Source organism: Cololabis saira, chromosome 23 (assembly GCF_033807715.1).
Source record: "Cololabis saira isolate AMF1-May2022 chromosome 23, fColSai1.1, whole genome shotgun sequence".
NCBI lineage: Eukaryota > Metazoa > Chordata > Actinopteri > Beloniformes > Belonidae > Cololabis > Cololabis saira.
The window spans coordinates 8,504,826-8,517,968 of record NC_084609.1 but is presented as its reverse complement, the minus strand read 5'-3'; the positions used below and the strand labels follow the sequence as shown (position 1 = coordinate 8,517,968).

At 44.0% G+C, this 13,143-nt stretch overlaps 1 protein-coding gene across 1 annotated transcript in view; it reads left to right on the top strand.

Moving 5' to 3' along the window:
- dennd6b (DENN/MADD domain containing 6B) overlaps positions 1–11,804 on the top strand; it is a 14,937-nt gene extending 3,133 nt beyond the window's left edge. Inside the window, exons 4-20 of the mRNA XM_061714358.1 lie at positions 1–54; positions 408–488; positions 624–729; positions 2,765–2,844; positions 2,924–2,986; positions 3,830–3,885; positions 5,827–5,949; positions 6,044–6,139; positions 7,244–7,338; positions 7,453–7,518; positions 7,703–7,767; positions 7,887–7,976; positions 8,589–8,642; positions 8,730–8,839; positions 10,446–10,548; positions 10,622–10,696; positions 11,434–11,804. The exon at positions 1–54 is cut by the window's left edge and continues 56 nt beyond it. Of these exons, the coding sequence (XP_061570342.1) occupies positions 1–54; positions 408–488; positions 624–729; positions 2,765–2,844; positions 2,924–2,986; positions 3,830–3,885; positions 5,827–5,949; positions 6,044–6,139; positions 7,244–7,338; positions 7,453–7,518; positions 7,703–7,767; positions 7,887–7,976; positions 8,589–8,642; positions 8,730–8,839; positions 10,446–10,548; positions 10,622–10,696; positions 11,434–11,556 (1,440 nt within the window). The 3' untranslated portion in view covers positions 11,557–11,804. The remainder of the gene's footprint in view (positions 55–407; positions 489–623; positions 730–2,764; positions 2,845–2,923; positions 2,987–3,829; positions 3,886–5,826; positions 5,950–6,043; positions 6,140–7,243; positions 7,339–7,452; positions 7,519–7,702; positions 7,768–7,886; positions 7,977–8,588; positions 8,643–8,729; positions 8,840–10,445; positions 10,549–10,621; positions 10,697–11,433) is intronic.
- The last annotated feature ends 1,339 nt before the right edge of the window (positions 11,805–13,143 follow it).

The window sequence follows — 13,143 nt, the reverse complement described above, 5'->3', positions numbered from 1 at the left end:
GCCAGCCGGCTCAGTGCCAACGTCTACAACAGGGACGCCCCGGCGACGCTGCAGGTGAGTCGACCCTAGTGGTCCTGGATCCGGATCCAGACTCTAGTGGTCCCAGATCCAAATCCAGACTCTAGCGGTTCCAGATCCAGATCCTGGTGGTCCCAAATCTGGATCATTTCATTCATTTCATTTTTATTAAAAAATAAAACAAACAATTCAATACAAATACAAACACAAATGTTCATAAATTGCGAATGAAAAGGGAGCAGAAAGAAGAAAAATCTTATCTAATCTGCCCCTTTTTCCAAGAAATAAATTCACAAATAACATAAATTAAAAATGTAAAAAACAACAACTAAGTAAATAATGAAGGATCAAGACTCTAGTGCTGTGTCCTCGTCTCCTCGTCTCCTCAGAGGGAATCGTCCCACTTCCTGGGCTTCGTCTACTTCCGGCAGGTGAAGGACGTCTCTGTGAGGCGGGGCTACTTCCAGAAGGTGGGTGTCCCCCCCCCCCCCCCCCGCTGCGGTGCCTGATTGGCCGGTGGCCCCGCCCCCGTGTGCCGGTCATGTGCCGGTCATGTGCCGGTCATGTGCCGGTCATGTGACGTGTGTCATGTGACTCTGTTCCAGTCCCTGGTCCTGGTGTCCCGGCTGCCGTTCCCCCACCTGTTCCACGCGCTGCTGCAGGTCGTCGCGCCCGAGTTCTTCGAGAAGCTGGAGCCGTGTCTGGAAGCAGGTGATGATGTCACGCCGGGGCCACGCCCCCGCTGCCAGGCAGTGTTGTGCTAGTTACTGAAAAATAGTAACTAGTTACCGTTACTAGTTACTTCATTAAAAAGTAACTCAGGCAACGTTTCCACGTAGTATCCGTATTTACAAATATATCCGTACTTACAAAAACGGATATTTCCCCCTCTAGAAATAAAAAAAATATTGGAAATAGAAAGAATAGATCAGAAATAGAAAAAAGAATGAAAATAAAAAAAATCCGAAATTTAAAAAAAGATCGGATCATCTGACCTCCAAATGTCAATTCATCAGGTGTGTGTGTGTGTGTGTGTGTGTGTGTGTGTGTGTGTGTGTGTGTGTGTGTGTGTGTGTGTGTGTGTGTGTGTGTGTGTGTGTGTGTGTGTGTGTGTGTGTGTGTGTGTGTGTGTGTGTGTGTGTGTGTGTGTGTGTGTGTGTTAGGGGTGTAACGATACACTAATCTCACGATATAACGATACGATATTATAGCAGTATTTTTACTTAACAACCTTGCATGAGGAACATATGACTGGAAAAATGGTCTTTTATTTGAAAGACACAAAATACAAAACAATGCTGTACGTTTGCCCTATTGTTCCAGTTTGTAATGCTTTATAACTGTTTAAGTTTTAAAGAGAAAGCCAGGCCAACCATTTTCCACAAACTGAACTAAAAGTAAATGCCAGGTTTGTATTATGATCTTCAGTTTCATACAAGTACAAATATTTTGCCACAAACTGAATAATTTCTCTCATGTATGATCTGACTTTTTTCTTTTCCAGAAATTTAACAACTAAAATTAAATAAATAAATAAAAGTAAATAAATAGGCTACATACAATTTTACATCATAAAACAGATTGATTCATGCTCACCTTATAAGTGTAAGAGGACATTTATTTTTGTTAAGAAGGTTATTTTGGTAATGCAGGGTTCATTATTTTATAAATATATTCTTTATATTCTGATGTAAATCAGGGACTATATTTACACTAGTCATTTTATCTGTAGTTGTTAATACTGTATGTTTTAGATTGGGCGGAGTGATACAGCACTAGCTGCTGTGTTGATGTTCTAAAATCCTACACTGTTGAGGGACATTAAAGTACACTCCAACTCGGATGAAGTTTTCCCGTGTTTATCCTACTCACGACCAGAAAAAGGTTTAATTTAATAAGGTAAGGCTTAACTCTACACCAGCCTTAAAAGTTCAGAGCTCAAAACTCCGCTAGAGTCCCGTGATCGGGACCAAAACGGTACTAGTTTCTTCTGAGCGTAGTAAGATTTTGGTCCTCGGGTCGAGGCACGGTCGGATGCGCGTTTCTAGTCAAAACAATAGATTAATATTAATAACCCAATATCGCAATACACTTTGCCACCTCCACGACACGTTTCGTGGCGTTTTTGTATCGCGAAATTTTGTGGCACGATATATTGTTACACCCCTAGTGTGTGTGTACGCTGTATACGCTGTAATACGCTGTTAAGGTGCTATGAGCAGCCAAACCTGCAGGGGGCAGTGTAACGAGAAGATAAAGTCATGCTAGCCAATCAGAATCCTGGAAAAAAACATCAACAAATGACACGAGTAACTTCCAGTTACTTCCAAGATGAACGAGAGTCTTTGGTTTGGAGTGACAGAGAAGTGGAGTTACTTTTAAGTGTGACTTTAGAATATAAAACAAGTAAAATACAAGAAAATATTGAAGGTGGCCAAACAAATTGTAAACACAGGTCGCACTCATGACGCTGGTGATGTTTCTGTCGCATAACGTGATGTTCTGAAGCCTAAATGTCCGTTTCTCTCTGTTTACAAGCAAACGTGAAGTCTCCACTTTGGCCGGAGTTTTCAGAAATGATCGTTTTTAGTGACTTTGAGCTTCATTTTCGTGTAAACGAACGGCCAAAACGCATGAAAACACCACCGTTTTTGCTACGTGGAAACGGGGCCTTAGTTACCACCAAAACTAACGCGTTACTAAATAACGCGTTGTCCCCGCCGCTCTAACGCCCCTGTCCCCCCAGTCTGCCACCAGATGGACCAGTGGCCGCCGCCGGAACCCGGACTGACCCTCAACCTGGCCGTGATGGGCGTCGTCCTGCAGGTGAGGAGGGGGCGTGGCCTCTGGAGGCTCCACCCCCTCCCCCACCAGCTCAGGTGTGTTGTTCTCCGCCCCCCTTCAGGTGAGGATCCCTTCAAAGACGGACAAACCCGGAGGAAGCCCGGTCCGCCAGGCGACTTCAGAGGTCAGTCAACTTTCATTTAGCAAAAAAGAGCCATAAGAATAATCAGTAGAAAACGATATATAGAGATCCAACAAATCCATTATTCCTTCATAAGAATTTATGAAGGAATAATACATAAAAATTGTTGAAATTTAATGAATTAGTTTATTATAGTATTCTGCAAATTATGTTTAAAGCTCATAAGAAAACTTTCCCAATCAACATTCAGAAAAGATTTGAAAAAAGAGAAAGCAAGGAACGGAGATCTTTAAAAAACCAAGATTCAGGACTAAATTGATGGAACGTTGTGTTTCTGTGAAAGGAATCAGTTTATGAATCAATCTGAACAAAGAAACCAAAGAATCCAAATCAAACATTACATTCAAAAAAACAATTAAAGCCTGTATGTTAAGGAAATATAATGAAATATGTTAGTTACGTTTGATTGACATACCCACTGTCATGAAATGGTATAAACATTGTTTGTTTTTCTTGAATGGTATTAACTGAATTGTAACTTGGGAACTAAAAAGGAATGTGACGTCTGTGATGTCTGTGTCGGCCGGCAGGTATTTTATTTTAGTTTTTTTCTTTACTTTGTTGATGTTTTTTAATTTATGTTCTTTATAAATAGATTTCTTGGGAAAAAGGGGCAGATTAAATAAGATTCTTCTTCTTTCTGCTCCCTTTCATTCAGAATTTAGGAACGTTTGTGTTTATATTAAATTGTTTGTTGTTTTATTTTATCAATGAATGAAATAAAGAATAAATTAAATGAACGGTCAGGCCTGTCTCAGCGCTTGGGTTCTGGTAGCCGCAGTGCATTCTGGGGGATTGGGTCTGACTAACGTCTCCTGTCCTCAGAACCTGCTGCTGGCGCCGACGCTGCTGCCGAGTCTCCATGAGCTGGACCTGTTCAGGTGGGACCCGCCTTACCTGTCCCCCCCGTCTCACTTGGGGCCTCATGTTCCAAACGTGCGTGGATTTCAACGTGAATCCGTGCGGGGAATTCTAGCGTACGCAAAAAAAAATTCAGATGTTCCAAACTGTGCGTACGTTCAAATCCACGCAGGTTCCTTTGAACATCACAATCAGCGTGGATTTGAGCTCACATGCGGGAGCACAACACTCCACCCTGTCTCCTCCCTCAAATACATATGTTTGAATATGATAATGAAGATAATTATCCATTAAAAAATGCTCATCCTTACAAGGAACTTGCAAAAACAAGTAAAACAAATTTAAAAAAAACATCGGCTGTGAGCTGGAGCTGTCCTGTCAAAAGTTGAGGCTTGGAAAAAATAATTTATTTGGAGGCATTTCTTCCGATTTAAACTGCATTGCATTATGGTTAATGTTGTTCTTTGCTTTGTGTTGCATTCCGTGAAGAGTTGTGGTTTTATTATGATCGTACGGGTTTGTGAATGTTTATGGGCAGCGTTAGTGCATCATTACACCCTGCTTTTCTTGTTTGTATTTTAAGAACCGACACCAGAATTTTTGGTGGATGAAAAACGGCTCCTCGTTCCACTTTATTGTCATGCATATTATATACTAACGGATTAAGACCAATGTACACGTTTATTGAGTCTTACACATTGTGGATGTCCGTGATCACCTCATGAATATACATAAGTATAAGAATGTGAACAATATACATTTATATTTAAAACATGAAGCATCACGATCTGATTCCTCTGCTGCAGAAATAAAGATAACTTGTGCCGACGGGATTATCGAGGTGCAAACGTGAGAAATAAAGAGCAAAGTTACTGTAACTCGGAGTGTTGAAGCCGCAGGAGGAGAGACCGGTCTAGATCCCGGTCCATCACTGGAGAAACACTTTCTGGATCCTGCAGCACCTGCAGCTGACTGGATATCAGACTCTGAAAGTTTCCTAAACATTCAATAAAAACTGCATTCATTCAACTTCATTCATTAATTTCTGAGTTACATCAGTTCGTACCAACCAACCTTTCTGTGACATCTTAGTTTTGTTTTAAAAGACTTTACAGAACCGTTTTTTTTGCTGCAAAATGTATTTTAATGTTTTTCTTTCCAGATACAGTTATGGGATGTTTAGTAGTCGTCCCATACGGTCGTCATGGTGACAGATGTCCGACCTGTAGCAGCTCCAGCTGATGCATCATGTTGGTCTGAACCGGAGCAGCTGGTCCAGTTCAGGGCAGAGATCCAGAAGATCCTCTTGGTACCTGAACCAGCTGATGGTCCAGTCTTAGTCCTGGACCAGCAGGTCGGTGTGATCTGATCATCAGCAGGTTCCTCTAATGGAGCCAAAGCTCCATCGGGATTTGCAGGTTCCATCGTTGAACTCCTTTAGTTGTTTGTTCAGATCATGTGGTTGATTGTGAGATTGTTGCAGCTTTACTCTCGTGTAACTTATCTGGTGATGTCGGGACTGTCGTGTCCTTCACGTGGTCGTGAACTTATTGATGACGTTACGTTTCCTCATATTCTGCACTTCACTGCATCACCAGTGAGTGTCGCCAACGGACAAAACCTCAGAAAAGTGCGTACGCCAGCCTTGATGTGTGCATGAAAGACCGCCACTTTCTATGTTCAAATCAATTTTCGATCATTTGACGTGAGCGTAGAAAGTGGCGTACGCACATTTTTTGTGCGCCGCACGTTTTGATCATGAGGCCCCTGACCCGTCTCACCTGTCCCCCCGTTCTCACCTATCCCCCCCTGGTCTCACCTGTCCCCCCCTGGTCTCACCTGTCCCCCCCTGGTCTCACCTGTCCCCCCCTGGTCTCACCTGTCCCCCCCTGGTCTCACCTGTCCCCCCCTGGTCTCACCTGTCCCCCCCTGGTCTCACCTGTCCCCCCTCGTCCCCCCAGGTGTTTCCGGTCCGTCCTCGTCCACCTCCAGATGCTCTGGGAGCTCACGCTGCTCGGGGAGCCGCTGGTCGTCATGGCGACGTCGCCGACCTCCTGCTCCGAGACGGTTCTGGCTCTGATCAGGTGAGCGGGGGGCGGGGCTTGTGTGTGTCGTTGCCTAGGTAACCGTAGTAACCGTGGTAACCGTGGTAACCGGTCCTGTGTCTCCGCCCCCCAGCTGCATCAGCCCGCTGAGGTTCTGCTGCGACTTCCGTCCGTACTTCACCATCCACGACAGCGAGTTCCGGGAGTTCACCACCCGGACCCAGGCCCCGTACGTGGTGCTGGGAGAACCGGGTTCTGAGGGAACCGATCCGGTTCTGGGGGGTCTGGAACTGGCTTTGGACCCCACTATTTGTTTCTGCTGTAGAGTTGGATGTTTTAACCTGCAGGTCCAGATCCAGATCCTAGTCTGGTTGATGGTCTTGGTTCTGTCTTTTCTGGGGTGGGGGACTTCAGATTAGGGCTGCAAATAACGACTACTTTAATAGTTGACTAGTCACCGACTATTGAAATGATTAGTCGACTAATCGGATAATTAGTAATTTTTTTAAATTTAGTATGAGGTTGCTTTAATTATGTGGCGAATGATAATAAACACCAGAAAGACGGTACTAGAGCCTCATCCTGCTATAGCGGGACTGTTTTCTTCATCCTGCTCTCGCCCACATCCGTAAAACTCTGAGAATTCATGTCCGCACAATAATAGAGATGCATTGATTTAGTGTCTTCTCCCGTCCCGCAAGAGAAAAGTCCAGACAAATCTGTCTGATTTAATGTTAACATGATCATTGTGGAGTTTGCTGGATAATTGACAGTTCATAGGAAACCCGACTGAAAGTTAGATGCAAATCCATCATTGTCGTAATCATCACACAAGCTTTTTCGCCTTTCGCGCAGCATCAATTATGATTGATGTTATAGCAACGAGAGTAGCTGTGAGTGGCTCAAATAATACTAATAAATAACATGAAATAAACAAAGTTAAAGAATGAAACGAATGAATTCAACAAATGAAAATAAGCTTAATATCTTACCAAGGCGACGTGCTTTCTCTTCAAATGCATTACCGACGTGCTCCGTGAAAAGCACGGTCTGCTTTGCAAACCTTGCAAGTCATCTTTTTATTCACTGTATCGAGACTAAAATGCTCCCAAACTTTTGAAAAAACGCCCAAACGCTATCGTGCATGCGCGACTCTCGGCAGAGATTGTATTGAAGTGAGACGCCTCACTCCGTTGGAAAAACACGTCTGGCAACAATTGTCGACAATTTTGATTATCGTCAACGAATCATTGCAGCCCTACTTCAGATGGGTCTAAAGTCTCAGTGGGGTCCCAGACCCCCGTCCCCTAACGAGCCTCCTCTTCCTCTGCAGCCCCAACATCATCCTGGGCGTCACCAACCCGTTCTTCATCAAGACCTTCCAGAGCTGGCCGCACGTCCTGCGTCTGGGGGACGGGAGGGCGGCAGGTGGGCTGCTCTTCCTCCTCCTCCTCCTCCTCCTCTAATCCCTGGGGGTTTTCCCGCCGCCGTTGCCACGGTTACGGCCCGTGAACCCACCCAGGTGTGTCTCCTCTCCTCCAGGTGACCTACCGAAGCAGGTGAAGGTGAAGAAGTTGTCCAAACTGAAGACTCTGGACACCAAACCAGGTGAGATTCACCTCCTCTGATCGTAGAGCTGTAAAGCAGCTTTTAATCTGTCGTTCATCTGACGTTATTTACTAAACTAAAACGACGACTCACCTGAGAAACACCTGGGAGACACCTGGCTCCGTCCAGTGACCCGCTGCTCACCTGCTGCTCACCTGCTGCTCACCTGCGTGTTTGTCTGCAGGAATGTACACGGCCTTCAAGACCTTCCTGCACAAGGACAAGATCCTCATCAAGAGGCTGCTGAAGGTGAGACACCTGCACACACCTCCACCTGCACACACCTGGATATACTCCTGCACACACCTGCACCTACACACACCTGGTGGGGGGCGTGTCCACCGTCTCAGCTCCTCCTCCGTCTGCAGGGCATCCAGAGGAAACGGCCGTCGGAGGTTCAGAGCGCCATCTTGAGGAGACACTTGCTGGAGCTGACGCAGAGCTTCATCATCCCGCTGGTGAGGAGCCGGTCTAAACCCGGGTCTGGTCCTGGGGCCGGATTCACCAATATGTTCTTAAGAACGATCTTAAGAAATGTCTTAAGATCTAAAATTAAGAAGTTCATAATAAAGTTCTTAAGTGAAATTCCTCAATATTTTCTTAAGAACCGTCTTAAGAAATGTCATTTCTTACGAATTTCTTATTTTTCCTACTTAAGAACTTCTTAAAATATGTCATTGCATTGCACGCACCAACAAACAATATATATATATATATATATATATATAATATATATATATACATACTGTATATATACAGGTAGTTTGCGTTTTAGAGTTTTAGAGTCTTACCTTTTCACAGAAGACATTTTAAGACAGCTCAAGGTTGTCTTAAAGTTAAGAACTTTTATTTCAAGAATACCATTTATTCTTAAGTTTTTTCTTAAGAAGAAACTTAAGAAGAAAGTTGAGAAAATACTTTTTTGGAGAATATGACTTCTTCTCTTTTTTCTTCTTAAGACTGAACTTAAGAAAAAAATGACACTTAAGAATGTTTTGTGAATCCGGCCCCAGGTCCCGAGACCTGGTCCTGGTCCAGTTTTCTGCTAAGCCCTGTGTCTTGTCTGGCAGGAGCGCTACATGGCGGGCCTGATGCCGCTGCAGAGGTCGGTGACACCCTGGAAGGTAAACAGGAAGTGGCTCCCCAGCGATTATGTCACCGTGATGTCATCGTGATGTCACCGTGATGTCACCCACTGTTCTTGTCTGCAGACTCCGCCCCTGATCCGGCCCTTCAGCCAGGACGAGTTCCTGTCCACTCTGGACCAGACCGGACCTCAGCTCACCTCGCTGCTGCGGGGAGACTGGCTGGGGTTGTACAGGTGAGTCCTGCAGGCTCCGCCCCCAAGCACTGTCGGTGGGTAAGGGGGCGGGGCTTGGTCTCTGACATCATGTCCTGGGCGGAGTCTTTTTGAACTATGTTTTAATCTGAGAACCTGCTTTTGTAAAACTGGAGCACGTTTACGAGGAGATGAGTTCAGATCCAGCTGAGCAAAATAAATTAGACTAAACCAACTCAAGTTGTTTACTGATTTTAAAGGGGACCTATTATGAAAAACAGGTTTTCTCTTGCTTTAACATATATAAAGTGGTCTCCCCTCAGCCTGCCAACTAAGAGAAGGAGGAAAGAACTAAATTCTGCAGTGTCTGTACAGCTGCCCGGATGAGCCGTCCAGTGTGATGTGGATCTACGAGCCGTTCAGATTCAATTTACATCGGTTGGCCTCCGATGCGTGAAACCACGGCCACAACTAACTCCGCCGGCCGGAGCTTCCGCCATTTTTTGGTAGCGGTGTATCGCGTCATTCAGGCAGCCAATCAGCACAGAGCCTCATTATCATAGCCCCGCCCACTCAGAATCCTGCATAGATAATGAGGTTAGAGAATGGGATGCTAAAGACATGGTTTAGAGGCTGAATTTCTAATTTATTTAGCAAAAACAATCAAAATCTTGTTTTTAAGACATTCAAGGCCTGTTTAAAATAGGTATTAGATGCCATAATATATCTCAAAATTTTTAATCCACTAATTTACCTCCGTTTAGGAGAATATCCTGCCTGTCAACCTGGGTGTCATTTAAAGAAAAAAGCTTCTAAAGCTTGAAAGAGAAACTTCAGAAATTCTGGCTATTATAATGATAAAAAAATGTTAATGAAAAAATTTTTTTTTTTCAAATTTCTTAGAAATTAGAAAAAGCCAAAGTCTGACTTAGATGTAGAAATGATAGATAGATGATACATAGATGTAAAAATGTTAATAAATAAAATGAATTCTGAAATTATAAACAAACACATTTATATTAATTAAAAGTTAGAGAATCTGACTTTACAATTTCTTTAGTTTAAAATTCTGAACTTGTGAACTTAAATGGGAATTAGAGAAAATGTATTTGAGAAATAAAACTTCTAAAACTTGCAGGATAAACTTCAGAAATTCTGGCTTCTAAACACAAAATAAAAAAATTCTGTCTTAATAAGAAGAAACAAACTGAATTAAAAAAAAATTAAATTCAATAAATTTTCCTTAGAAATTAGAAAAAGCCAAAGTCTAAAAGTGTTAATACAATAAATTCTAAAATTATAAACAAAGAATTTCATATTTATTAAAATTTAGAAAATCTTAACAATTGGTCTAATTTAAAATTCAGACTTTGTAAACTCAACTTTGTGAATTTGTCCTAATTTAACTTAAATTTTTAAAGCCACTGTATGTAGTAATTCCACCTCTAACCACAGTTAGTAAAACACAAAGAAAGTGCACCTCCGGTGGGACAGGGAGGTATTACGCGACGCTTCGGACCGTCGTCAGGTTCTTTCAGCGATCTAAAAGTGGTCCGGTTCTGCTGCGGTGGTTTTTAAGGTGCGGCGGAAAACCTCGTAACTCGTCTTCCTCTCGTTCCTGTTCTTCCTCTCATTCCTCCCGGTCCAGGAAGTTCTTCCGGTCCCCGAACTTTGACGGCTGGTACCGCCAGCGACACAAGGAGATGACCCAGAAGCTGGAGAGCCTCCACCTGGAGGTCATCTGTGACGCCGTGAGTCCCTGCCCCCTCACCCCTCCTGGCCCCGCCCCCTTCAGCCTGACCGTGATGTAATTTCTTCCCACAGGACCTCCCCTTGTGGACCAAGGACAAGTCTGAGGTGGAGGTGGTGGACTTGGTGCTGAAGCTCCGGGAGAGACTGGTGAGAGCTGGGGTCAGGGGTCGGGGGGGCGGAGCCTCGGAGTCTCCCGGTGAATCCATTTCCTGTCTGTGACTGCGTTTACATGCATCAATAACCCTTTTAAAACCGGAATATTAGCAATAACCTGGTTTTGCACGGCCATGTAAACACCAATAACACCTTCGAATGAATAACCAGAATTTGCTCATATTCTGGTTTTTAAAAACCCGAATATGACCCCTGGGTTACTCCTTTTCTAACCTGAATATTTGGTCATGTACAACCTAACGGAAGATCCCCATCTAAAGGAACAGGAATTTGTTTTCTGCGCATGTTCTTTCCGCAAGGAATCTTGGTCTTTTGAGTCCAGGAAGTTCTTATAAACACGGAGAAACACAAGACCAGGAGGAGACTAATCACTTCATAAATGTAATGAAAGATATGAACATTTTGGCATTTGTAGACGGTAGAAAGTACCGGGATAGCCAGATTTACAAAAAGGTGAACGAAAAGTTGCGCGAAGCAGGATTTGTACGAACGCCAGACCAGATCAAGCACCGCTGGAAGACGCTGAAAAAGGCGAACTACAGGGCCGAGAAACAAAACGACTTCTACTGGGCTGTTGATTATCCGCCGTGCTGCTGTTATTGTTGTTGTTTTGGATTTGGATACAGGAAGAAGAAGCGGAAATGACGGGAATTGCGTCATGATGTTTTGACGAATTTTGACTGCATGTAAACGTATTCTGTGTTTTTCAGAATAAAGCTCGGAAGCAGAAGCTGCAGGTCAGAGAGGGCGTCTTGGAGAAGCTGGACGGGTTTGTGAAGAACACGGTCGGGTCGCTGCCCCCGGACCTGCAGACGGTCCTGAACACACACTAGCGCGTACGCACACGCACACACCACAGGAGTGAACCCGAACCTTGACCGAAGGTTCTGCTGCGGCGGCGCCGGACCTCTGCAGACCCGACCGGGTCAAAACCCTCGACACGGCTCAACCCGTCGCCGTGGGAACCAGCAGCAGCAGTTCCTGCACTGACCAGCGGGGGCCCCGTGACCCATGTGACTCTTTGTGTCTTTGGTCCAGTAAAACTTTATTGAATCACTAATTCAAGCGTGTTTATTTGGGGGCGGAGCCTCGACACCGTTTCGGGAGGATTTGAGTTTAAAAATGAGAATAATAATTAAAGCTGCAAGCAGCAATGAACGGGCCCTCGCGCGTGCAATTTTCACCAATTATGGTCAAGGACTCGAAACTAAGTCCGATGACACCACCCACGACTCTGTATGTCAAACCATTCAAGTTATGTCAGAAAATAGGAAATATCAAATATCGACCAATCAGCTACTAGTATCACTTCCTGTTTAACATTGAAGTTTGACGCGGCGCCACGGCCACGCCATTTCACGAAAACTCTTTTTTTTTTTTTTCATAACTTTTCATCGTTAACATCTTTTGTGTCTCCTGAGCGAGTTCGAACGGACGATCCTGCTGCTAGGAGGAGTTCGTTAAAGTACGACACGTGAAAATGGCATAAATTGCGCCAAAATGACACGATTAATTCAAAATGGCCGACTTCCTGTTCGGTTTTGGCCATGGTGCCAAGAGACTTTTCTTTAAGTTGCGACATGATACAAGTGTGTTGAGCCATTAGGCCACACACATTAATGCAAACCGTCGGGTTAGGGTCTATTTTTAGAACGTCACACCGGAGCTCAGAAAGCTGCCGATGACATTATCAGCACTGATGTCATCAGTATTGACATTAGTATTGATATCATTAGTATTGATGACATCATCAGTACACTGTTATCAGTATACTGATATCAATATTGATATCAGTATACTGATATCAATATTGATATCAGTATACTGATATCAATATTGATATCAGTATACTGATATCAATATTGATGACATCAGTATTGATGACATCATCACTGAAAACAGCACCTCTGCTTTCTCCTGTGTACTTTTGGTGTATTTTGTTATTAGGGCCCGAGCACTTACGGTGTGAAGGCCTCAAGTCCCACAATACGGTTTTGACGGTTTTTGACGGTACACACCTGTATTATGTCGCAACTTAAAGAAAAGTCTGTTGGCGCCATGGCCGAAACCAAACAGGAAGTCGGCCATTTCGAACAATTTGAATTAATCGCGTAATTTTGGCGCAATTTATGCCATTCCTTCGGCAGTTAATACGGCCCGAACCGTAACGTGCACCCAGGTGTGTTATACATCAAAATGTGCGTCTCCATCCTGCAACGACTCGCATTACTTTTTTCAATCAAAAGTGTTACTGTGGCGACGATAGACGCCAAAAAGCGCACCCCCTCTTCATCTGATTGGTCCAAATTTGATAGTTCCTACTTTCTGCCATAACTTTTGAATGGTTTGACATAGAGAGTCGTGGCTGGTGTCATCCGCTAAATGTCCAGGCCTGAAGAATCTACATGCAAGTCATACAA